This window comes from Microtus ochrogaster, chromosome 15, assembly GCF_000317375.1.
Source record: "Microtus ochrogaster isolate Prairie Vole_2 chromosome 15, MicOch1.0, whole genome shotgun sequence".
NCBI classification, from domain to species: Eukaryota; Metazoa; Chordata; class Mammalia; order Rodentia; family Cricetidae; genus Microtus; species Microtus ochrogaster.
The window spans coordinates 26,383,234-26,408,883 of NC_022017.1; the positions used below are offsets into that span (position 1 = coordinate 26,383,234).

The 25,650-nt window shown below is 50.8% G+C and overlaps 1 protein-coding gene across 1 annotated transcript in view; it reads right to left on the minus strand.

The window, feature by feature from the left end:
• Arhgap8 (Rho GTPase activating protein 8) overlaps nucleotides 1-25,175 on the minus strand; it is a 41,113-nt gene extending 15,938 nt beyond the window's left edge. The window contains exons 1-4 of the mRNA XM_026782507.1: nucleotides 25,018-25,175; nucleotides 11,745-11,891; nucleotides 3,748-3,835; nucleotides 2,526-2,657 (exon numbers count right to left, since the gene is read on the minus strand). Coding sequence (XP_026638308.1) covers nucleotides 2,526-2,657; nucleotides 3,748-3,835; nucleotides 11,745-11,823 — 299 coding nt within the window. The 5' untranslated portion in view covers nucleotides 11,824-11,891; nucleotides 25,018-25,175. The remainder of the gene's footprint in view (nucleotides 1-2,525; nucleotides 2,658-3,747; nucleotides 3,836-11,744; nucleotides 11,892-25,017) is intronic.
• Between the last annotated feature and the right edge of the window lie 475 nt (nucleotides 25,176-25,650).

Here is a 25,650-nt window from a genome sequence, read left to right on the forward strand (position 1 = left end):
GGTGGAGGGCATGGAGCATAGTCTTAACCAAGGATGACCTGGCTGCAGCGTTCAGAATTAAACCTGCCCACAGGGCTCGCCAACAGTGACATCTTGCGGGTAGTGTGCATAAGGTCAAGGCGGGCGGGGGAGGATTTACTCCAGAGATCATTATGAGGAGTTGTTAAACTGCAACACCTCAGGAAGCCGGGACTGGCTGAGAGGTTGGGGGTGAGTGTGACTTAGGTCATTTGGAACAGGGATCAAAGTTCAGACAAAGAAAGTATCTAAGCAGAGGGCTGAGGTGGCCTGGTATGGGATACCAGAACAGAGTGGGTAAGGACATCTGGAGGTGAGGGAGCCAGGCTTGAAGAGAGGCTGGACCAGGGAGAGGTAAGATGGGAGCTGGAGGGAGCATGCAGAGGAGTGGGTGCAGGGCTCCTGTGAACCCACACTGTCAACTCATGAGGCTGACCAGCAATGTGACAACCCAAAGGAGCAAAGGCAACAGGGCCTCTAAATACACAGTCCTCAGAAAGGAGGCGGCATCCTGGGAGGAATGCCAGGTTCCAGGGCTGAGGTCAAAGGGGGAAGGAAGCCTGGAAAGACTGAAGGGTGAGTTGGGACCCTTAGCCAGGCTGAGGCGCAACAGTGAAGGCAAATCGGTGTCGCGTGAGCAATAAATCCTAAAAGGAAGTCCCCACTCCAAACTGCGGTCATGAGACAGGCTTCAAGAAATCTGTTGTAGTAGAATTCCAGAATGTGCTTCACCCCCTCTATGTGCCCTGGAGCTCAGAGGTCACAGAAACAGGTCACTTGACTCATCTTTCCCTGCTTCCGGGAGGGTCAGAAGGTCACAAAAACAGGCACTCCAACTGATCTACCTCACAGTTTTGAGAAACAGCTTATCAGGGGGAAAAAAAACCAAAACTCACAATTTCTGGGACTTGAAAAGTCAGCCCTCACCCCTGACTCTCTACAAAAACTGATTTTCGAGAAACCCTGTCTCAAAACAAAAAACAAAACAAAACAAAAAACAAGTGATTCTCAGATTCTTGACAGTGCAGTCTCCTGTACCCTTGGAGACTAAGCCATAGACCTGAGGACACCAGCCTCTCAGACCAGCAAATCTGCTCTTGTCGTTTCGAGGTCTAAGTGAGTCTGTTCTGTCATTTTCCTTCCACTGACTTTTTTCTTACACGTACCCCGCTAAATGACACAAGTCGCGTGTCCTGTTGATGTAAGGGAGAGGAGAGGAGGGGGCACATCCTACCTGTCAGTGCAGACCGATGCTGCATCCCGACCCAGCCCCTCTGCGCTGAGACGGAGTGAAGGCAGCACAAAGTTTTGGTGCTACAGCCGCATGGCCTCAGGGGATCAGCCAAGAGCCTCTCTTGGATCCTGTCTCAAAACCTCTGGCTGCAAGGCAGGGGAGCCTGGAGCTACTCCACACCCACTAAGGAGGCAGCTGCTCTTACTAGAAGCCTTGAACAGGACAAGTGGCCCTGGAATCAGGCTGTGTAAGGAAAGGACAGGTAGCAGGTGTGGCCTGGCCTGAGGGTGATACCCAGAGAGAAAACAGGTGGGATTCCTCTAGGGTATAACAGGTGATGTGAAGTCTCTGCCAGCACAAATCAGAGCTGGAGTCACAGTTGCGGACAGAGGGCTCGCTACCCTCCACAAATCACTTTGTTTATAGTTTTGGTGCCCCTTGTTTTGTCTCTATGGAGCCAACATAGACAATCCTATCCCTGCCCCCACTACCTTTTCTTAGAGAGTGGGAAAATCTTGACTGGTTTGTTTTGTTTGGGTCTTATTCTTGAAACGTGGTCAAATGTAGCCCAACCGGGCCTCAAACTCACATAGCCCAGAACGACCTTGAACTCTGGTCCTAGAGGGCTGGGATTACAAGCATGCCCCACATCCAGCTGAGAGTGGGATAGAAAACACTGAGTTCAGGTCCCCAGTCTGAAGACCACAGCCATGTCTTCCATCCACCCCTGTCTGGCGCTACTGACCCAGGTTAAAAGAGCAGGAAACAGGCAGTCGGCAAGGACTTCGTCCCTGCTGGTGCACAGTTATACTGTCTCTTGCCCTTCAGCGTGAGTGTGAATGTCTGTTCACACTGGACTTTGGGTGGCCTCCAGCCTCTACCTGCAGACGTGACCATTCCAAAACCACGGGCCTGCTAGGCATGGTGGCTGGCAAATTCCTTTAATTCCAGCACTAGGGACACAGAGGCTTAGTCTACATAGAGCATTCCAGGCGGCAGGGCTATCCAGTGAGAAGCTGTTTCAAAAAAAAAACATAAATCACCACCATTGGCTCAGATGCCAACCTCCCAGCTACATTATACACTTCTGCCTCTGGTAACAGGCCAGAAATATTGCGATTCTGTAGCCTTCTCCCAGATGGGCTCTCTCCATGACTAAATGAGACACTAGCATCTGTCCGGCCCACTGCAGAGCCCATGACCCTTCCACCATTCAGTCTCGAGTGCAGCCCGCTCTGTGTCCCCTTCCCCCTCAAAGGTGCCTTGTACGCACTTGCGGTCAAACTCCTTGTAGGCATTCTGGAGCCAGCCCAGGGATGGTTTGTTCTGGCTGCTGAGGCCGTAGTGAAAGTAGACAATGGTATAGTCATTCTCCACATGTTGGTCCAGCGTGTACTTCAGATACCTGAGGGGCACAAGATACAGGGTTCCTTTAGGACAGTCACTCGCTCTACACTGAGTTACTGATGTCCGTGAAACAGAAGCCACGGTCAGTCAGCAGGTGCCAGGAGCAGGCCATGCTCAGGTCATATCCAGAACCACGTGGAAACTCTCTGTTTTTGTTCTTTAGGTGACACCTGAGGCGTGATCTCACTGACCCAAGATCATACAGCAAGGAGACAGGACATCGCCCCAAAGAAATCCACAGGAAAGCCTCAGAAACTGTGACCACCCCATGTTTGGAAGAAAGGTACTTGTGGGTGAATCTGGGGTGTTAAAAGATGGGTGGATGTTGGACCTGCTAGGGTAGCTTTCAGGAAAACTCTTAGAGAGGCAAATTCAGGCCTAGGTCTCTACATGGGTCCGTAGTGAAGGTCCTTGGAGAGACAACGCATGTGAAGATGGAGACAGAGCAGATGTGATACAGCCCTGGCAGGAGGTTCAGGGATTTGCCTAGTGTTTGGAGCTAAAGGAGACTAACTGCCTGCTCTCCCCTGGGAGCACTAAGGGAGCACGCCTGGCACACACACCTCAATTCTGGATAGAATGTCGTTCTGCTGTTGATGCCTCTAAATTCATGATCATTTGTTAAGGTAGCCACGGCAAACTGTTCAAGGAGGGGCTGAGATTCGAACTCAGGGTCATGTGACTTCCGACCTTGCCCTTGCCCCAGCACTATGGTTCTATCCACCTCAGATGTCTTGCTGATCTGCTGTTACCAGAAACATGCGTTCCTGCTCTCTAGACAGCCTGCGTCCATCACGGATGAAAGGCGAACCTCCATGCATCCAGCACAGGGGACCATCCTGTCTGGGACTCAGAGGTCAGTGCCCATAGCTCAGTTGGCTAAGAGTTGGAATCAAGCCAACGTCCACCATTCTACCGCTGCTGGTGAAGCCATGGTAGTTGTGGTGGGGGGAACCTCCCCAGATGGCTCTGGAGTGGATTCAGAAGATCCTGAGCTTAGCGTGATTCCAAACCCACACAGGGAATTGAGACAAAGATGCCCACCCTGGGAGGCAGCCGCATGGGGCAGAGTGTAGGGGAGTACTTACTCCAGCAGGCGCTGGTGGTTGAGCTGGTGCGAGGGTGGCAAGCGGCAGCAGCTGAACGTGAAGATGCGCCTCCCCTGGCGGTCATCCCCTGGAGGGACAGAGAGAGGTGTGACTAGGAGTTAGGATGCATGAGGCTGGGGCTTGGCAGCTGACATCCAAGGGAAGTATGCGATGTGCCCATTTTCTGAGAAAACCTTCCGACTGTCCATCACTCCATTTCTCAGATGGAGCACTGGGGTTGCCAGGTTACCTCATCAGTACCAGGTCCCATCAGCTGGCAGCTCGTGGGTTTAACTTTAGCTTCATTTGATTCCAAGTACAGGGTCTAGCTGCCTTCTCGCTGTGCCCCTCAGTGTTTTCCTGGAACTCTGAGTCTTGGAGAAGGCCAGAGAGTACAAGGGACAGTTGCCTCTGGACAGGACAGGACCACACATCAGTACAGGGGCCCATGCTTGCTATTTCTTGCATTGTGGAGGTCAAGTCACCTTGTGTTGTGACCAGTTCTCAATACACAAGACAGCCACGAGGCCTCAAGGACAAAGGCATCCTGAGGACTGGCAATGGCCACCGGATCTAGAGCTCCGGCCTCCTTGTACCCAGGACAGGGAACAGTCTTCGGCTTCAGAGAGAGTACACACAGCTCTGTTGGCTAGGAAGGAAGAAAGCTGGTCCCAGCATACGTATGGTGCTGGTGGCAGCCATGGTAGCCTTGGTGACAGGAGCCTTTTCAGATGACTCTCAAGTGGACTTGAAGGCCAGTCCCTGAACCCAGGCACAGGCCAGGCACACGGTAGCACTTGGTGATCACACAGCCTCTCTCCAGAGGACAGGTAGCTGCTGGGGTCCCAAATGCTGCATCTGTTACTCCTCAGGCCACAGCTGGACCTTTCTTCTCTCTCTATGGAACCCAAAATGCACAGTGAAAGGCAGGATCGGGACTAGCAACATGTTATCATGGGGAACAGCAGCCTGGAGCCACAGCCCCTGCCCACTGGATCCTCGGGGCTTTATCCACAGCTCTGCCTTAGAGACATAGGAAGAAAATGATGGGCTGAGCCAGCTCTGACCTGCAAACTGTGTCACAGGTAAACACAGGGCACAGGTGAGCAAAACTGGGACGTGTGCTAAGGACAACATGCAACAGTTGGTTCTTTCCTTCCACGAGTGTGGGACCCACAAACTCAGCCTTGATGCTAGGCACCTCGCCCCACTGAGCCATCTCAACAGTACCCACCCTCCCCTTGAAACGAGGCCAGAATATGTAGCCCAGGCTGGCCTGAAATGGGAGATCCTCCTGAGTCAGGATAAAAAGGAAAAGTAAAGGAGACAGAGGAAGGGACAGATGACCTCAGCCTGGAATCCTGCTTGTCCTTCTTGATGACTCTTGGCTCAACACAGACAAAAGGGCTGATCGTGCAAAGATGTGTTTTCTAAAGGCTTCTTAAAACGCAGACCAGAAACCAATGGGCTGTGCTTGCTTAGGAAAGAAATGCTGTGGCCTTGAGTTTCGCTGAGTCAGCACTCCTCTCTCATCCCTAAACTTAAGCCATGCAACCCATAAATCCACCTCACAACAACATTCACAAAAGAAATGAAAAGAAATAAGGTAACAAGGTTATTAAAACCAACTAAATTAGTTTATGTTATGTGTACGGGTGTTTGTCTGCACATATGTCTGTGTGTCATGCGCATGCATTGCTGTGCAGGTCAGAAGAGGGCATCAGATCCCCTGGAACTGGAGTTACAAATGGTTGTGAGCTGCCATGTGTGTGCTGAGAATCAAACTCCCGACCTCTGCAGGAGTAGACAGTGCTCTTAACCACTGAGTGAGTCATCTTTCCAGGCCCTAAAAATTTTTAAATTTAAAACTTCAATAGTTAAGCTTCCCATATCTTTGTGTGTGTTGTGGAGTGTGTACACAGTCCTGTGTGTGTTTCAGAGTGTGTACACAGTCCTGTGTGTGTTGTAGAGTGTGTACACAGTCCTGTGTGTGTTGCAGAGTGTGTAAACATTCCTTTGTGTGTTGTAGAGTGTGTAAATATTCCTGTGTGTGTTGTAGAACATATACATATGCCTGTGTATATGTTGTAGAGTGTACATATTCCTCTGTGTGTGTATTGTAGTGTGTATACATAATCCTATTGTGTATGTTTGTGTGCGTGTATTGTAGAGTGTGTACATAATGGTGTGTGTGTGTGTGTGTGTGTGTGTGTTGTAGAGCGGGTACATATTCCTGTGTGTGCAGGCAGAGGCTGTGTTGATGTCAGGCACCTTCCTCAGTCTCCACCTTGTTTCTTGAGACGGGCTGTGTCACTAAGCCTGGAGCTCATTGATTCCACAGGAGCAGCTAGTCAGGGAGCCCCGGGGATGCTTGTCTGCACCTGCCCAGTGCTGGGATTATAGGAGCGTGTCTTTCTGCCCGGCTTTTTACAGGGGCTCTGGGGGAATGACCTAGGGTGCTCCAGCTTGTGTGGTAAGACCTTTCCCATCTCCATGCTCCTTTAACTTTGCCTAATCTTTCAACCTCGTCCTGCATGACATTATTTGAACAATGTAGCTTCTAAAGGCACAGAATCATAAACACAACCGCTGAAACTAGAGAGATGATTCAGCAGGTAGGAGCGCTTACTGCTCTTGTAGAGGACCCTGACTTGGTTCCCAGCACACAAATCAGGTAGCTCAAAACTGCCCGTATTTCCGGTTCCAGGATCCTGTGCCCTCTGGCTTCTGTGGGCACCCGCATGCACGTGGTACACATACAGACAACTATTGTAAAGACGCATCAGGGACTCAGGTGTGTGCTGCCCCTTTCCTGAGAGTCTTTCCCTAGATGCTCAATAGACTCGCTACCTTGAGGGCTGGAGAGATGGCAGCTTCTGAAGGGGACCCAGGCTCGATTCCCAGCACCCACATAATGAATGGCTCACAATCATCTATAACTCCCGTTCCGGAGGATCCAACACCCTCTTCTGGCCTCCACAGCACTAGGCAAGCATGTGGTGCACAGACATACATGCAGACAAAACACCCACACACATAGCATAAGACAAACAAAACCTTGCTAACTTGATTAATTCTGAATTGTTCTTTTTGGGGGGTGAGGGGGTTCAACATAAGGTTTCTCTGTTAACAGCCCTGGCTGTCCTAGAACTCACTATGTAGACCAGTCTGGCCTTGAACTCACAGAGATCCACTTGCTTCTGCCTCCTGAGTGCTGGGATTAAAGGCATATGCCACCACAGCCTGGCTTGAATTGTTCTGAAATTTTTATTTTTTTTTATTCTTTTTTATTTACATCCTGAAATTCTTTTCTGCAGTGCAGTCAAGGACCCAGCTTAGCTGAGTGTAGTGGTGAACCCTTTAATCCCAGCAGTTGGGAGGCAAAGGCAAGAGGATCTCTGAGTCTAAAGCCAGCCTGATTTTCAGAGTGAGTTCCAAGATGGCCAGAGCTACATAGAGAGTCACTATCTTGAAAAAAAAACAAAACAAACAAAAGAGACCAGCTTTACTCTAGTAGAGGTTCCAAAGAGAAGAAATCTGGCAGTGCTGGGCTGCTTCTCTCCAGAACCGCTGACCAGCAGACTTCAGTCTCCAAACACTAGAACTGCAGACATGGCCACCACATCTGACTTTCATTCCATAGAAGGCATCCTCCTGTCCCAGCCCTGGATGTCACCCCTCCTGATTCCCCCAACATCCAAACTCACCTGTCCTTTTAATCAAGCTATTGCCCCTTGACCCCCACAGTGTGCCCACAACTGTGAACACACCACCCATGCACACAGAGAGAAGACAGACTGTTGTAGATTTATTATTTTAAGGTGTGTTACATTTGCTTATGCTCTGGAACATTTGTTTAACAATGTAAAGATGCGGAGCTTTTGTCTGTGCTGCATTTGTTTAACTCTGTGAAGTTGTCATTCTTTGCCTGTCTAAAACACCTGATGGTCTAATTAGTAAAGAGCTGACCGGCCAATAGCAAGGCAGGAGAAAGGATAGGCGGGGCTTCCAGGTAGAGTGCATAAATAGAAAGAGACTGAGGAGGGAGGAGCAAGAGAGAACACAGAGAGGAGGCCATCAGAGGTCAGATACCCAGCTACTCAGCCAACCACGGAGTAAGAGTGAAAGTTAAGTTATACAGAAGTAAGAAAAGGAAAAAGCCCAGAGGCAAAAGGTAGTCAGAGATAATTTACAGTTAAGAAAAGCTGACTATAAACAAGCCAAGCAAAGGCCAGGTGTTTACAATTAAGATTAAGCCTCTGTGAGTGATTTATTTGGGAGCTGGGTGGTGGACCCCTCCAAAAAACAAAGAGCCAGGAAAAAAAAAAGAGTACAGAAAACAACATTTTGGCACCCAATGTGGGCCTAGAGTGAAAGAAAACCCAGCAACGATAGGCAGTGTTTGTGGAATCCTGGTGTGTGAAAGGCTGCCGGCTGCCATGGGCATCCGGTACTCTTGGGTATTGGCCACACACGCTGTACACTCAGTAGTGACACATGGTGAGACGCAACCATCTTGGATTGGGTAGACACGGCATTTCCATCACACTGGGCAGTGCTGCCCTTGAGCGGACATCGGGGTAGACTTCAGGGAAAGTAGCTATGGAGGGAGCTTTGGGTTGAACACTATTCCTTTCTTCCCAAAGCAACTCGTGACTTCCTAGAGTCTCAAATGTGACCTTGTTTACAAATAGGGTCATCACAGATTTAATTAGGTTAAAGTTCAAGATAGGATCATCCCGGATTTAGAACAAAGAGGAGACACTGATCTAGGAAAGGACACAGCCACGGACCACAGGAGGTGGGGAGTGCAGTGAGAGTCAAAGGTCAAGAGGTCAAAGGAATGCCGGAACCCCAGATGCTGGGGAGACTGGGGTGAATTTTCCCAGAGCCTCCAGGAGTAACCAGGCCACCTACACCTTGGATTCTCATTTCTGAACCCCAGAATCGTAAGAGTGAATGTCTGCTATCTGAAACTCCGTTCCAGCAGCTCTAGTGTTGTTACCTGTTGCTTGGATCCATAACCTTATTTAGTTTCTCTATATTCCGGAGAGTCTTAGGAAACAGAGCTTGGTGGAGGGAAATGGATTCATTTATAGTTTGCACAGACCGTGGAGAGAAACAATACAATTTATTGCATCCATGACCGTCTTCCAATGTATAGGAATCCATGGGATAGAGGCCAGAGCTATGCAAACAGAGCTATGACGAGGCTTAGCTGTCCTCTCCTGGGGGAAGCCACTGCCCCTCGAGCTGCCTTCATATCTGCTCTCAGAATGAAGGGCACACGTGTCTCTATTAGAACTGAGAAAGTCTCTTCTATCCCACAGCCTTTCTCATCTATAGCAGGAACCATGGCACAGGACAAAGGTAGCCCTTGCTGCTCACCAGACCTCAGCATCAGTCTGCAAGTCTCACACACAAGCCTGGGTCCCACAGAACAGCCGCCATCGGTGGCTCCTGCCATCTCCTTTGCTTGCCTTGTATGGGAGACCTGCTGCCCTTTCTCCTCCCTGCATCCCCATGCCCCCACCTGTGATGTCCAGGCTCCTCAGCGCCACCTTTTTCCCTTGTTTGTGGCCTCTTCTTCCTCCCACCTTTGCCTGGCCCCATCCCAGAGGCCTCTGGGGGCCCAGCAGGCTGGATGTCCACAGTCCTAATTCATCCCTGACAAGTCTGAAGAGACCCCTCCAGCACCCTTGAGGGATCCCGCCTTTTCTACAGGTCCAATCATGGTTGACTGCTTGCCTGAAGAACAGAACCCAAAAGACAACAAGGCTCTCTTTGTCTTGACTCGCTTGTGCTGTAAAGAAGTGTTTACAGCCATGCTCAGGGCTCCCTCCCCTGCTCCCCCAAACATGATGCAGAGACGGAAGGATGCATGCCCGGAAAGGGAATGAACCATGCGCTGACTGCATGGGCCTGGGTAGGCTCCTAATTCTCACCTCTGCAGCTGGGAAGCTGTTTGGTATGTACAACACCACACCATCCTTCCTCTGGGAAGCTCCAGAGTCTGGGATGTTTAAGATTCTAGAACAATCTACTTGTAAATACAGCATCCGTTCATCTTCCCGTCCTTAAGAACTTTGGCCAGGCCGCTGCTTGTTCAGAGCTCTGTATTCTAACCCACCACACAGTCCCCTTCCTTGTCCAGCAGGGGCTCTGGGCACAACACTAGAAAACAGCGATGTTTCCAAACTGGGTCCTCTTGCCTGGGCCACTGGCTTCCAAAGGCAACTGCAGCCTGTGCTGAGGGTCACTGCTCCCTTGGTTCTGAGTCACAGTACAGATGCTCGAAAAGACACAGCGATTAAATGGTGAAAGAGAAAGTTAAATTGGCCCAGCAAGGTCAGAAACCCAAGAGGCATTCCCCAAGCCTAAGTCAGACCAGATCCGCCAGGCCACAGCATCAGTCTGCAGATCTCTTCACACACACAAAGCCTGGGTCCTACAGAAGAGCAGCCGCCTGTGGCTCCCACCCTCCTCTGCTTCCCCGCACCATCTCCTGCAGCCCTCATGCCATCATCCGTGAGGTCCAGGATCCTCAGCGCCATCTTCTTGTTTGTGGCCTCTTCCTCCTCCCCCCTTTGCCCCATCCAAAGATCAGTTAGCCACTGCTCACTGAGGGCTACAGCATCTCAGGGCAGGAGAAGTCAGGAGATTCCATTCCTGCAGGCAGGGGATGGGGTGTCTCTGCCCGGCCCCAGCAGCCACAGAGGGCTGTCCCCCGCTGCTCCAAATGGGTTTCTACACTCCTCAGAAGGCAGGAGACACCCCTGAACAGACACGCTGTCTTCCTCTCCTTCTCCCTCCCCTACCTCCCTCTACCTCTTAAGCCATACACCACTTTATGAGGCTGTTAGCGTCACATCTGCATTCACAACACCAGTCACTACAAGAAACGTCCCTTCCAACAACACAGACTGGAGCATCACACAGGCTTCAAAATGAGATCAGCAGCAGGAAATGAACACTATCTGTGAGTGCACATTCCACAGGCCTGAGACTCATCCCCTGCCGGCGACTCCCCCTGTCTACAGCACAGTGTCACTAGCTGCCTCCCTGTCTCCAGGCCAGAGGAGCCCCATCAGTTGCCCAAAAGAAGGTTTCCCAGAGCTGTCACATAGAGCAGGCACACCGTGTTCACCATCTTGTCTGGTGAAACAAAGCAGAGGGTCTGAGGGCTCTACTCAAGGGGTGTGGGAGTTGGTCCATTTGGGGTTTTGTGTTTAGCATTGCTAAGGGTTCCCTCAAAATTGGAGGGAGATGGGAAAACTTGCAAGAGTCCGTCTGTCCTGCAGGAAAGCCCAGAAGGCTGTGCTGTGCTGGGTGGAATGATCGGGACACCTGTCGCCTCAGGTCTGGCATATTCTTCTCTTCCCCTCCACGGCTCCAAGAGCCTGCCTCCCGCCTCCTTTCTCTGGTATTTAGGTTCAGAACCTTCCCTCTCCTGTCTGTTCCCCTCCACATGATCTCTACTGAGCCCCACCCCATAGGCCACAGCCTCAGACTCCAAAACATCACTCATTCCATTTGACCACTTAGTGTGCTGAAGTCCCCATGGCTTCTACGGCACCTTGACTGGCCAAACGCACCCACTCAGGTGTCATACCTTTCTTTATTTACCTTTAACAAGTCTCCAGATTTGGCCGTGGGGCCCTGGGAAGGCTGTAGTATTCCTTGGTGAGGCCATATCTGGCTACACCTGGAGGATATAACTGACTCCTAAGGAGTCCTGGAGGGAAGGTGGCCCCTGCCCAGAACTGCCCTTCAGCCCACTGGAAACTCAGGAGTCAATACTGAATGCTGAATGAGGCCCTGGGAAGGAAAGAGGTGACTTCTTTTGTGGCAAGAATGACCCCAGTGGGAGACTGCCCAATGTGTCCTACACTAAGTGGTCACTGGAAACAGTCATGGTGGACTGAGAGGCCCACTATCCTGCAAGACCTAGAAGACTGTACTGCCCGATCCGGGGACCAGTCAGATGGGTCACATACCTGCCACCTGCAGGATGCCGTGTCTGGCCACGTCATAGAATGGGTGATTCATGCTCAGCGTCGGGTCCTGGCCAGCCATGGACACCGCTGAGGGCCCTCCAGTGGCTCCCAGTGTGGTTGTTGCTTCCTTGTCTCTCTGTAGCTCTGCTGGGGATACAGGTTAAAGGGAGTCAGGAGGCAAGCTAGATTAGGGGGACCTATGGCTAAGCATTGACGAATCACTCTTAGATGCTATTGAAACACCATTCATAGTCAGCCTTTAGTGTAACGATCCTTTTCCAGGGGTATGTTTGTTATAAACTGAGATGCTGAGAGTCAGATGGAAGCTGACTCCCTCGTCAATAGTTTTTAGATCCTTCCCTGGTAACCTTGCTGTTTTGAGTGAATGATTATTGTCCAAGTAGCCAGCCACGCGTGGCTGCTCTGAACGTTGCACACGGCCTCGAGGAAGTCTCATGGCAACTACAGCTGCTCGCCCTGGAAGCACAGTGCTGTCTCCTAACGCTCTGTTCAGCCACTCCCTCTTCAACACCCAGCCCTGGACTTCTGCCACAGTTTGGTCTCCTGAAGCTGTCTAGCCACACCCACTCCAACACCCAGCCATCAGCCTCTGTGCACTCTGCATGCCCCTGTAGCCAATTCTACCCAGATCTGAGGAAGACCCAGCAAAAGGCTGGGAATGGCAGAGTCCCTCATTTGAATGAAGGCCTGCCACAGTTGTTAAAGATGCCCCAGCCAGGCTCCCACAGCCATTGTTCCCATCTATCTATAGTAGAGTAGGCTATGTGAATGCAGCCCTTTGTGAGTCAGAGGAAGGCAGTTTCCTGTGTTGCCCCCTGGGCCCATTAAAGGCTTCTCTCTGGGGTACATTTCTTGCTCATTCTTGACTACTTTTTCCTCTTCATTTTTATTAGTTTTTTCATACAGTGTGCTTTGATCACGACCCCCCTCCCCCCCAACTACTCCAAGATCCAATTCTGCTTCTCTCCCCACCCAACTTGTGTCTTCTGTTTCTTTCTCTAAAGCCATGAAAGTCAAATTTGGGCTGCCCATCTATTCTTAGATTTGTGGCCTTCCACTGGAGCATGGTTCACTTCCAGGGGCTCCATTCTTTTTTCTTTTTGTTTTGTTTTTAAAGATTTAACTATTATGTACACAGTGTTCTGCCTGCATGTAAGCCTGAAGGCCGGAAGAGGGCGCCAGATCTCATTAGAGATGGTTGTGAATCTACATGTGCTTGCTGGGAATTGAACTCAGGACCTCTGGAAGAGCAGCCAGAACTCTTAACCACTGAGCCATCTCTCCAGCCCCAGGAGTTACATTCTTAAAAACAAAAACAAACGGAGCTGGAGAGATGGCTCAGAGGTTAAGAGCATTGCCTGCTCTTCCAAAGGTCCTGAGTTCAATTCCCAGCAACCACATGGTGGCTCACAACCAGCTGTAATGAGGTCTGGTGCCCTCTTCTGACCTGCAGGCATACACACAGACAGAATGTTGTATACATAATAAATAAACAAATATTTTAAAAAAACAAACAAATAAACAAACAAACCCTGACCCTCCCTCTCCTAGTAACTACCAATTCCCAACAGCTCCTTTACTCGAGACAGGACTTCATGCCTACCTCCCTTCTCCATACTGGGGTCTTTTCTGACTTGGGTTATATGTAGAGTGGACTGAGCAGGTAACAGGAAGAAGGGGAGGTGGTGGCAACAGCAGCCATAGATACAGGAGTACCAATAAGAGGGTGTCTGAAGCTGTGTGTGGTGACTCCTGCCTTTATCTCAGTACTTAGGCAAAGAGGCAGACAGATGCCTATGAATTCAAGGCCAGCCTGATCTATGTAGCAAGTTCCAGGCTGGCCAAGACTATATGTAAGATGCTTTCTCAAAAATAAAACAACAAACAGACAAGAATACAGATGAGGATTTCCAGAGACTGCTAAGGCGGAAGCCGTGAAGAACAAATGTGGCGGAGACACGAGCTGCACAGGTCTGAAGAAGCTGAGGGCTCTGGCTGCTAGGAGAAGCTCCACGGAGCTGTCACAAAGCTCAGAGCTTCAGACCCCCCTGCCTGAGAGCTGTCACACCAGTTACTGTGGAGTGCTGGGATCCTGGCACCCAGTCTTAAGAGCTGTCACACTAGTAAGTGCCACCTGCTGCTGCTGGATGCTGTCTGCTGTCACCACTGGCTGGTGTTAGATGCCAAGTTTTACAACAGCTGCCAAGTGCTGGGGCCCCATGAGGGCTGACCGCCATGGAGAAGGAAACTGAGCATCCCTCAGACAAGTGCAAACAGAACTTGTCAGGAGCATATGCGGGCCAAGGGAGATGTTCTAGTTATACCCCAAGAAGACTAGGAGGGGAGAACTAGCCACATCCACTAGAGGCTAGCATTGGGCAGGTGGACCCTTGACATCCCCACAGACCTATAAACTGAGGCCAGTGTGTGTGGGTCTTAAGACACGTGTCTGAGAAACAGGGAGACTCGGAGTGTTCTCTGTCTTCAGTTTAAGCACACTGCCTGAAGAGACCCACCCTCTTAGAATTTCTGTTTTTAAGTAGCTCTTCCAAATGATGAAGAAAGAGCTAAAAAGAAAATAGTAGGGTCCATAGATGGTTCAGGTAGCCATTAAGTCTGACACCCCAGTTCCATCCCCAGAACCCACGGTGGAAGGACAGAACTTACAAGTTGTCCTCTGATCTCCACGTGCAGGTCGTGGCATACCTGTGTGTGTTCCCACACACCCAATAATTTAAACCATTCTACAGGGTCTGGAAGGATTCCTCGGTGCTTAAGAGCACTGGCTGCTGTTGTAGAGGACCTGGGTTCAGTTCCAGCAGACACCTGTATGTAATTCCAGTTTCAGGGGCATCAGTGCCTTCTTCCATCCTACAAGGGCACTAGATGCATATGGTACACATATGCAGGCAAAATACTCATGTTTATGAAATTGAAATAAGTCATTTTTTCTTTATTTTACATTTCTTTGTTTTTGTTTTGTTTTTGTTTTGACACAGAGATTCTCTATGTTGTCCTGGAACTCACTCTATAGACTAGCTGGCCTCGAACTCACAGATATCTGCTTGCCTCTGCCTCCCAAGTGCTGGGGTTAAAGGTGGTCATCGCCACTACCCAGCTGTTTTAACAAGTCCCAGGCCACCCTTATATCACAAAATTTCTATCCTGTTCTTAAACTCTGTTCTTAAAGCTCTGGTTGACACTTAGAATAATTAGTAAGAACCAAGCTTTAGGGATGGCACAAGTTAGTATTCCTAGCTACACCAAAGAACTTCATGGCTGAAGATATGGCTCAATGTATATTCATGAGGACCTGAGCTCACATCCTCCAGAAGCCAAGTTTATTAGCAAAACACACCTGCGAGCCCAGCAACCAGGGAGATGGTACAGGAGGGGCCCTGGGGCTCATTGACCAGCCAGTCTAGTGGAATCAACAAGATCTAAGTCTCAGAAAATAAGGTGAAGAGTGACCAAGGAGGACACTGGACATTGACATCTGGCCTCCGCAGATACAGACACACAAGGGGCCGGGGTAAGGGAGGGAGAGAATCAAACTTCAGTGCTGTGACTAAAACAGAGTAGAGTATTCATCTTCAAATACAGATGGGAAACTAAAACCGTAACTAGGAGACATCACTACAGACACCACAGCAGCTCTGCATGCAGATAAGCAGGGAGGTTAGACCTCTCTAGGCTAAGGTATGAAACATGTTAGAACTTACGATACTGACCAGTAAGGGTGAGGCCAGTGTGGGTTGCACAGCAAGACTCTGTCTCAAAATAAAAACACCCCCCTCCAAACTTCAGGCTAAAGAATATTTAAGAGCGGGAAGCAAAGACTGAGGGGAAGCACCCTTCTCAACCACAATGCCCTGGGGAGAAGCTCTGTGTTGCTTCAGTGCAGACACCAGCCCAGGGTCACGCACAGGTCAGTGCCCAGGGCAGGAAGACTCTTGGTTCTGTGCTTCTGCAAGTTCTCCACCAGGTGAGGAGATGTAAGTGAGCTCTCCCTGCTGAAGCCCCCCTCCCCCCCGCATGGGTGTTGTTAAACTGGTCATCTTTAGCAGGAGAGTAGGCCATCAGGAGGAAGTGCTATAGCTTCTCTTGTGTCAACAGTGACATTTCTAGATTCCTTGTCCAGTTGCCACACACCCTTCTCCCTCCCCATGCTGTTCCTCTACCCTCCCTAAAGTTCTCAGCCATCTGTGCCCCAGGTCAGGACTCTGCCATCATGCTGCTGTGTGGCTTTGGCCTGGAGCTTTGCTCCATCTGGGTGGGTGGGCAGATAGGCAGGGTGGTTGCTAATTTATTGCCAAGTCCTTGGGGCTGCCAGGGCAAGGCTGGCAGGAGATCCTGAAAGAACGGCATCCAGAATGGGGGAGGAAGAGAGGACAAAGGTCCCAAGAGAGAGAGAGAGAGAGAGCCAGTGTATGATGCCCAGAGGAGACAAGCAGGGAGAGGTCTTGTGTTTCCCATGAATCCCTTCTACAGACCTGCAACAAACATAGAGACACACGAATCCTGTAATTCAGGCCACCTACCTCCCTACCCTTCCCTGTGTCATTCCTTCCTACTCTAATGTGGACAGCTGAGACACCTCAGCCCTCCTATACTTCACACAAGAGACTTGACCTGTGGCCTCCCCACTGTCTCCCCAAGCCGGTACTGTGTCACCTAACTCTAGATGCTGTGGCCCTGAGCTGGGGAGTCACTGGCCCAAGCCTCAGATGCATACTCGGGATCAGGTTTGCTCCCTGGCAGGGTGCAGGACATCAGTGCCAGGGTCCCTCAGCTCACCTTTTCTCCAGCACTCCTCAAGTGCAAAATTATCCACGCTGGAGAGCGGCTCACTGGGGACCTCGCTGGTGTGGGATGATACCCAGGCTGGGACCCTGAGTCAATACCTAGCAAGGGAAACCTACTACAAAAGCCAGCAAAAAGAACTTGGCCCTCAGAGCCCACAGCCCAGGACACATGTTGCCTGAGGCAGCTGGCCAGGAACCAGTAATGGCTGAGAGGCCAGCCCTCACGCTATCTACTGGGTCAAGTAGCTGCACAGAGCCCACAGCCAAGGTCTCTGTAGCAATGATGGCTCCCTTTTCATCTGTCCTCTGCTTTAGCCAACCAGTACGTGGATCCTTTTGCCTTTACAAGAGCAAGCACTTTATCACCTGGCATAGCCTGAATGCTTTGTTCTAAAGTTTGCATTGTCAGCCCTGCTGCACCATTGGCAGGAAGGAGTTTGTGTCCCCTTCCTGCTGCAGCCATCACATGGGAATTAAACCAAGGCTCTTCCAGTATTCTGCACTGCTCTCAGCCTCACCTGACTCTTGGTGATGTGCACAGTGGGAGAGAAGACAGAGGAAGGAGTCTGAACAGACCCAAGAAGAAAGCTGGACCATACTGCCTCTGAAAGGTCTAGAAGGTTGTGAAGATACCCGTATCCTGTCCCCATCAGGTACCACATGGTTATCCCATAACCTGTCCCCATCAGGTATCACATGGCTATCCTGTATCCTGTCCCCATCAGGTACCACATGGCTATCCTGTATCCTGTCCCCATCAGGTACCACATGGCTATCCTGTATCCTGTCTTCATCAGGTACTACGTGGTTACCTGGCCTTCTCCAAGCCTAGGAGTCACTGGTGATGCTAACCAATAGAGGTCCCTCAGGAGTGACTGTTCCAAGGTGAGGCTGTACACACAGGGCCATGATAGGGTCCCTTGCATGTGTCAATTGGTTGGGCCACCAGTGCCCAGGTGTCTGTTCAAACACTAGTCTCTGCTGTGAAGATATTTGTGGGTGATGTTGGCATCTAAGTCACATGACCCCCTTTAACATAGGCAGGTGCTATCTAACCCTCCAGCCCCAGCTCAGGCTGGTTCCTCAGGCCTAGGCTCCATTCTGAAGCTAGGCTGGAACTATTTTGAGTCACCTCATTAACATAAACTCATGTGTAGCTGAAAGAGCTCAGCACATAAAGCAAATGATGCTCATTTTTACACACACACACACATCCAGTCCTAGCATATGCCAGGCAATTGCTCTTCCACTGAGTCACACGGCTTCCAATCTCCATACTCCATATATCTGGCATGTGGTGCGTGTGTGTGTATGTGTGAGTGCGTGCGCGCGTGCACGCACGACTGCACATACGTGCAAACACAGAGGTCAGAGGAAGACAGCAGGTACCCTACCAGTCTCTGCTTTATTCCCTAGAGACACAATCTCTCATTGAACCCAAAGCTAGGTTGGCAGTCAGCAAACCCCAGTGGTCCTCCTGTCTCTGGCCACCTGTGCAGGGCTGGGCTTACAGGTGCATGCTCACACCCAGCTTCTTACAAGGGTGCTGGTGATCTGGACGCAGAACTGCATGCTTGCCCTGCAAGTGCTCTTATTCACTGAGCCATCTCTGCTCACTCGCGCCAATGTACACCTTAAAGCTCCTGTCCCAGCCTGGCTGCAGGCATGGTCTGGCCGCTATCTACCATCCTCACTCTGGAGGGGAATTCTCCATTTCCCGCAGGAGTATCAACCCTCTTGGCAACAGCCCCCAAATCACAGCAATCGCGCTAGGGATGATCAGGAACTCATAACTCTCTGGCTTTCTGAGTCTCCCTAGGTGGAGTAAAGTTTCCCAGGGACTCAAGATGCCCCACGTGCCCCATGCAGGGCCAGCATAGTCAAAGCCCCCTCCCCCCCATAAATGCCAGAGTGACAGATCACAGGGCAAACAGATCTTCGGCACTGCTCAGCGTTTCTGAGCCCCAGCCCTGTCCTGCCTGCCTGGCTCTGCCTGTGTCCACTGCCTCCACTTGCTCCCTTTGTAGCCCAGCGGACTCCAGAAGTCTCCCCCATGTGGGGGCTTGTTCTTGGGGGAGCATTCGGCATCTGTGCGGCTGGGAGAGCTTCGGTCCTCATTGGTGCCCAAGACCAGAACAGGCGATCCAGCAGCAGGCGTGCTATGCAAAACAGGCTCCAAACCACCCAAGGGGTCTATTTATATTCACGGCAAAATGGTTTGTTGCTGTCAAAATGTGTTTGCATATTACACAAACAGACCCTCGTAGCAATTATCTTAATGCTGTCGCTACAAATGAACACCTACTTACCTCAGGCAAATTAATGCCGGATTTACCTTAAACAGCACAGCACATGGGGGGTGGGGCACACAGATAAAGAACTCGGCGGATGTGCTCACCTCCAGGCTTTCTCAGAATTCAGGAGAGGGGCCCCACACCACCCTTCCTAACCCTCTAAGGCTCAGAAAAAAGAGGCATGCGCTGGTCAGATCTGCCTCAGACACCACAGCAGGATCCATCTTTCTGTCTCAGCCACACTAGTGGCCACAAGCCCTCCACCACTGCCCGCTCCTTACCACCAAGGCCACAAGGTCCCTGGTGCTGGCAAGGGGCACACACACAGACCTTACTCACTTGTCCAGAGGGAGAGATAGGTGATCTAGGTGAGATACCAGGGGGTAGGAAGGGCAACAGTGGTGAAGTCCTTGTGGCTAACTGGCAGGAGGCTGGAGTTCAAAGCCCCTCCCATCTAGTCCACCCTCACAGCCTGGAGCCCCTCCTATCACCATGTGGTCACAGCCGGTACCTCTATCATAGTTACCACCACCCATGCTCAGTGCTGGCCTGGGGCCCTGGCCTTCTTCTCTCTTGAAAGGATGCTGAAGTCTCAGTCCCAAGCATCCCTGTCTTAGTTTGTTTTTCTGTTCTTGTGATTTAAAACAAAAACAAAAACAAAAAACAACTTTGACCAAAAGCAACTTTGAGGAGGAAAGGGCTTATTTCATCCTACCCTTCTGGGTCCCAGTTGAGCATTGAGGGAAATAAGGCAGGACCCAAGGAGGAATGCTCTTTACTGGTTTGCTCACTGGTCCAAGCTTGGTTAGTTTGCTAAAATATCCCAGGCCCACCCACCTATGGATGTGCTGCCCATAGTGGGATAGACTGCCCCACATCAATCATCAATCATACCACACAAACATGACCACACAGGCCAATCTGAGCTGGGTGATTCCTCAATTGAGGTACCCTCTTTCTAGGTAATTCTAGGTGTGTTAAGTAAGAATAAAAAGCAAACAGAACACTCCCCAAGCACTAGACATGACCATCTGATGCCTGCCCAGTGCCTGGCCAATGCCTCCTGTTTCAAGTCTCTTCTCAGCAGGAGCATCCTGAAGTCCCCATCTCCCACCCAAATGCTGCCCTCCAGGAAACAAGACCAGCCACTTCTACCCCATGCCTCTTGCTTTAGCCACATGGTCCTCAGGCACTCTTCACATACCACACTGCGGCCACCTCAGAGCCTCTGCACACACTGTTCTTGCTACCTAGAACACACAGCCCCACGCAAGACAAATGATCCATACAGCGTCAACTGCCGTCACTGGCTGAAGCCCAAGTCCTAGTCCAGTCTGGGTTCAACAGTCCTACCTCGACCTTCCGTCCTTCCTCACAGGAGTTAAGAACGATCCACAATACGAGATCCAGGGGCTCTGACGCCCTCTGGGTCACTGCACACGCAGACATATATAAAGGCAAAACACCCATACACATAAAATAAAAATAAATAAGTAAGTAGATCTTGGGGTACAGAACGGGAGGAGAGGAGGGAAAATGTGATAGGCATGTAAAATAAATGAAAGAAGTATTATTTAAATAAAATAAAATACAAATAATTAAATAAATCTCTAGCAGATGAAAAGGGGCTGGAGAGATAGTTCAGTAGTTAGGAACACTTACTGCTCTTCTAGAGGACTGAAGTCCAGTTTCCAGAGTAGTTCACAGTCATTTGTGACTCCAGTTCCAGGGGATCCAAACCCCCTCCGGCCTCCCTGGGAGCCTGCACTCATACGCACACACCCATACAGACACACGGGCACACACATGTATGCATAATGAAAAAAATTATGGCAAAATTAATAAATTGGTGGCTGGAGATATGGTTCGGTAGTTGGGAGTTCCCACTTTTCCGGAGGTTCTGAGCTCCGTTCCCAGCACCCACATCAGATGGCTCATAACTGCCTGGGACTCCAACACTAGGGATGGGATGCCTCTGAGGGTACTGACCAACAGATTCACGCGCGCGCGCACACGCGCGCGCACACCTGAGCAGCCTGAGAGGTGGGGGGGGCACAGACCACAAACCCAGGAAAACCCAGCCCAGGCATCCCGTCCCTGCTGCATTGACAGGTAGAGTTTAATTTTAAGGCAGGTGGAGAAAAGGCAATGATGGCTCCTAGAAGTCTCCAGAATCCAGACCTGTCAAACCAGTTCCTTCTGAGAGTTTCTGGCTCCTGCTCCCTCCAACTGAAAGGTCGTTTCTTGCTCCCAAGTTGGAGCTGGCTGGCCTTCAGCAGGGAAGGGACAGTGGCACACAAACAACACCTAGGCTTGCTCTGCAAGGCCGCAGACAGACTAAAGCTAACAAATGTGATCTCTCACGAAACTGTGGGGCCTCTTTGGGACACTCTGGGTAAATCAACTCAGTTTGACCCCTCCATAACTCTGGAGTTTGGAATTTCCCAGGGAAACAAGGCTAATAATTGACTGAAGGTCAAACAGCCTGTGGCCCGCGTGTGGGGACCCATCCCCAGCTGTTAACTGCTGCACAGCCTCCACTGAACACACACATTATCCTCCAAGCTTTAACCGCTTTAGGATGCCTGTGAGAGAAGATGGGGACCCAAAGCAGTGGCTCAGGAAGAGCCCTTCACCCAACCCTGGTTCAAGGAACCCAGAAACTTGGACAAATGGGCTATTAGAAGTTCCACACAGTACCCCAGATCCAAGTCTGTCCCCACCCGCGGGAGCCACCCAAGAAGATTCCAGATACCTGTGGGACATCTTCCACAGGCATCAAATTCAACCAAATAGTGGGGGAGATAGGTGAGAGACAGACAGCTTCTTACTTCTATCCCTGTGCTAACGTCTGTGACGCAGGATAGAAAGACATGGAAAATAATGGAGGCATGAAAAAGGAAAGGAGCCCTCGCTCATAAGTCTGCTTGAAGCTTCTCCCTAGGTGAGAAGCAGAATTCTAGCATATTCAACACCTCTTAAGGTCTTTCTCCATCCCTAGCTCTAAACCTGCAATTTTCTAGAACTTTCACCTAAAACCCCATTTACAGTAAAACACATCCTAAGACCCTTGTGTAATCTTAGAGGCTCTTGGTTTAACTTTATCAGAATATAACCTACCTCCAGAGCCACCCCATTATTTTACCTAGCAAAGACGGGGCAGGGAGAGGAGGTTCTTATTTTTATTTTTTGGTTTTTCGAGACAGCGTTTCTCTGTGGTTTTGGAGCCTGTCCTGGAACTAGCTCTTGTAGACCAGACTGGCCTCGAACTCACAGAGATCTGCCTGCCTCTACCTCCCGAGTGCTGGGATTAAAGGCGTGCGCCACCACCGCCTGTCTGAGAGGAGGTTCTTAGCAACCTTTTGAGATATAACTTGAAAGCCATGAAAATGGTCTGTATGGCTGATGCTAAGACTCTTACTGGCTCTCCCTTGAGAAGCCCATACCCACACTTGGATATATCTTAACCTTTCCTTGAGTGCTATTCTTTCTTTAAACCCCAGTGCTTAAAATTTATGTCAAGATATCTTTTAGTGGATAGTCATGATGGCATGGCACACACCTTTAATCCCAGCATTCAGACAAAGACAGCAGGATCTCTGTGAGTTTGAGGTTAGCCTGGTCTACATAAGTTCCAGGACAGTCAGGGGTACACAGAGAGACCTTGTCTCAAAACAACAACAAATGCCTTTTAGAGGCTGGAGAGATGGCTCAGGCTCAGCAGTTAAGAGCTTGTACTGCTCTTGCAAAGGACTCAAGTTCAATTCCTGGCACCCACATCAGGTAGCTCACAACTGCTAGCTCCAGGGGATCTGACACCCTCTATGGTCTCTGCAGGAACCTGCCCCTCGTATGCAGATACCCACTCGCTCCTCACACATAATTTAACATAAAATTTTTTTTTGAAAAGTCAGAAGAAGGTTTTGGATCCATTAGATACTGGAGTTCCAGGTGGTTGCAAGCCACTACATGGGTGCTGGACCATCTCTCCAGCCCTTGCAAGTTCTTTTAATAAACCACAACTCTTCATTGTGAGGTCTCCTCTTGTGTGTTTCTCTTTTCCTGAGCACCTTGCTTTCTGCTTTTAACTAAACTTCAACTGCTTCACACTGCCTATTCGTGAACTTCCATTTTCCGTGGAAGCCAACAGGAGCTTCCTCAGATCATTGAGGGCCAAAGTGTGGAGATACAAATCTGCCTCTCACTGCAGACATCTGGAAGGGTGGGCACGTGCCAGAGGGCTTCCAAAATCTCCAAATGACACCAGCCTGCTCCCACAGAGACAGATTCCAAGCCTGGCTTTCCAATTACCAGCCCTAGAGCTTATGATTCTCCTGCCTCGGTTTCCTCATCTGTAGAAGTGGACATTGCCACTACCATCTCAGGAGGCTGCTTTGAGTGAGGAATGAGGCCATCGGCAGGCAAGGAGGACTTGACCTCTGCTGGGAGCTTTGCAGATGTCGAGGCTGCTCCCCACAGCGACGTGGCCAGCTCAAAATCCGCTAATTAGGCTAAGTGTACTAGCTCATTTTTGTAACGTCAGCATTTGGAAGGTTGAGGCAGGAGGATTACCTCAAGTTTAAAGCCAGCCTGGGCTAAACAGTGAGACCTGTCTCCAAACAAAATAAAATAATCAAGCTCTTCCAAATCCTCTTGAAGTTTTACCTGAATCATGTGACCAGTGCCTCAGTTTCCCCATTAATGAAATGAGGGCAATTTAGGATTGGGATGGGTTTCTAGTGTGGTCAGGCACCTCCAGGTGACAGCTCTTAGCTATCCTATATTTTGGTTTATTATTAGACACAGGGTCTCACCCACCCAGGCTGGCTTCAAACTTAATATGTAGCCAAGGGTGGCTTTTTATCCTCACTTAGATAAGTGCTGAGATTACAACCTCAGGCCACCACACATCTGGTTCATGTGTCACAGGGAAGCAAACCCAGGGTTAGTGTATGTTAGGCAGGAGTTCTATTAACTTAGCTACATCCCTAACCCTGCTGTCCTCTTTAACTGAAGACACCTCTCTGTCCATTATTGACAGGGTACCCCAAACCTGCACTCATAAACACCAGGACTCACAGGGTGATTAGCCAGGGGAGCCCCCCAACTTTACACAGCTCTCCGAAGTTGGACTTTACAGTGAGCTGATCAAAGCACACAACCTGGGCACGCTGGTCTCAACCTCTCTCCTGGACCTCCCAACAACCTAAGAGCCACACCCCACCTACCTATCTCTCACTCATCTTCCAGTTCAATTGCAGCTACTCCAGGAAAGTATCCATACCCCCTGGCTTTGATCACGGAGAGCTGATTCTGGACTCCTGAGAGCTGGGAGCCCGCTGGAGGCTGGCCCGACCTCTGGGAGTAGCTTAGCTCAGACTTCCAGTCCCCTGCCCCCTCCCCCATCCCCGCGCTGACTGTGGGGAGGGTTTGTCAGGGCATTCCACAGGGAACTCCCAAGCACATCCTGAAACAACAGAGGCCAATGAATGTTGCTTACTTTCCAAACTGTTGAGTCGAACTGAGTTTTTACCTGGACTCAAGTTCGCCCTGACTCTCGCTGACTGCGCCCAACTAAGCAGAATCTGCTAGTCTCAGAGCAGACCTGTCTGCAGCCTGGCACTGGCCAGGCCCTTTCCCCACCCCAGCAAACAGAACAGAACGAAGGAATGCCACCCCTCCCCCCTGGTGGCCTCCGCAGTTTCCCAGCAGAGCCCCAACGGAGAGCAACACTCTTGGGAGGCCTTTGCCAGAATTGGGAAAGCGAAAGAATTCCGCGCAGGCTGCCCTGCCTCAGCGGGGACTTCCAAAGCTCGCGGCCTGTAAAACTGGGAATTGCATCCAGTGACAAGATGACCAGATAGACCCCAGCCGCGGGGCCCCACGTGCATCCTCAGCACCCGCCCCGGCCTCAGTATTCCCATGTGTGAAACGGGAATGATGCTACCATGATGCACTCAGGTTTGGTGCGGGAGCCGACGGGTGCTGACCTCGGTGATCCAAAGGGGACCAAACCCGTGTCAGAAGGAAGCGGCGAGGGACAGAGTGGGAAGTGGAGGGACAGCCAAGGGAAGGTGGAGTGGGAAGAGGCTGGGGTCAGAGGCACAGGAGTCGAAACTCCCCCACCCAAGCAGTTCTCCCAGGGGTACTTACCCTACGACCACAGCGCTCTTCACTTGGTGTCTGCAACTCCAACCGCTCACCTGGCTAGGCTCCGGCAGGTTCCTCCCCGACAGGCCCCGCCCAACGTCAGAAAGCGCGCAACCGGGAGACCTCAGGGTGGGCGGGACCAGGGCAGGTGGCTCTTGCTGGTAGCTGGAGAGAGCTGACGGATACTGGCCCTCTGTCACCTCCACACTCGCTGCCAGCCCGTAGATTTACCCTCATTCGTGATGCGCTGGATGAGACGGGTAACCGGAGATCTGTGCTGAGTTAGGAAACTGAGCCCGCATCCCGGATGGTCTGACCCGCAGTCCCAGGCCTGATGCAGGCTGCGGTTACAGGGCTCTCTAGGCTCTCTGCTCAGTTGCCTCTGCCGCTGTCTCTGCCCAAGGCCAGAGAAGCCGGGGCTGGGGTCTCAGAACCACTCCCACACTCCTGTGACTTGCCTCTAGGCACAAGAAGTCCTCGACGTCCTAAAGAGAGCTGACCAGTGGAGGAGGGAGGCACGAAAGTGGCTTTACCAGAGCGTGTACTTCTGCCCCCGGGCTGCCGCTTCCTCCACTTCCTGATGTCCTGCTGGGCCAGTGAGTCTTTCCACACACACCTCGCCTCTGGCATCCACTT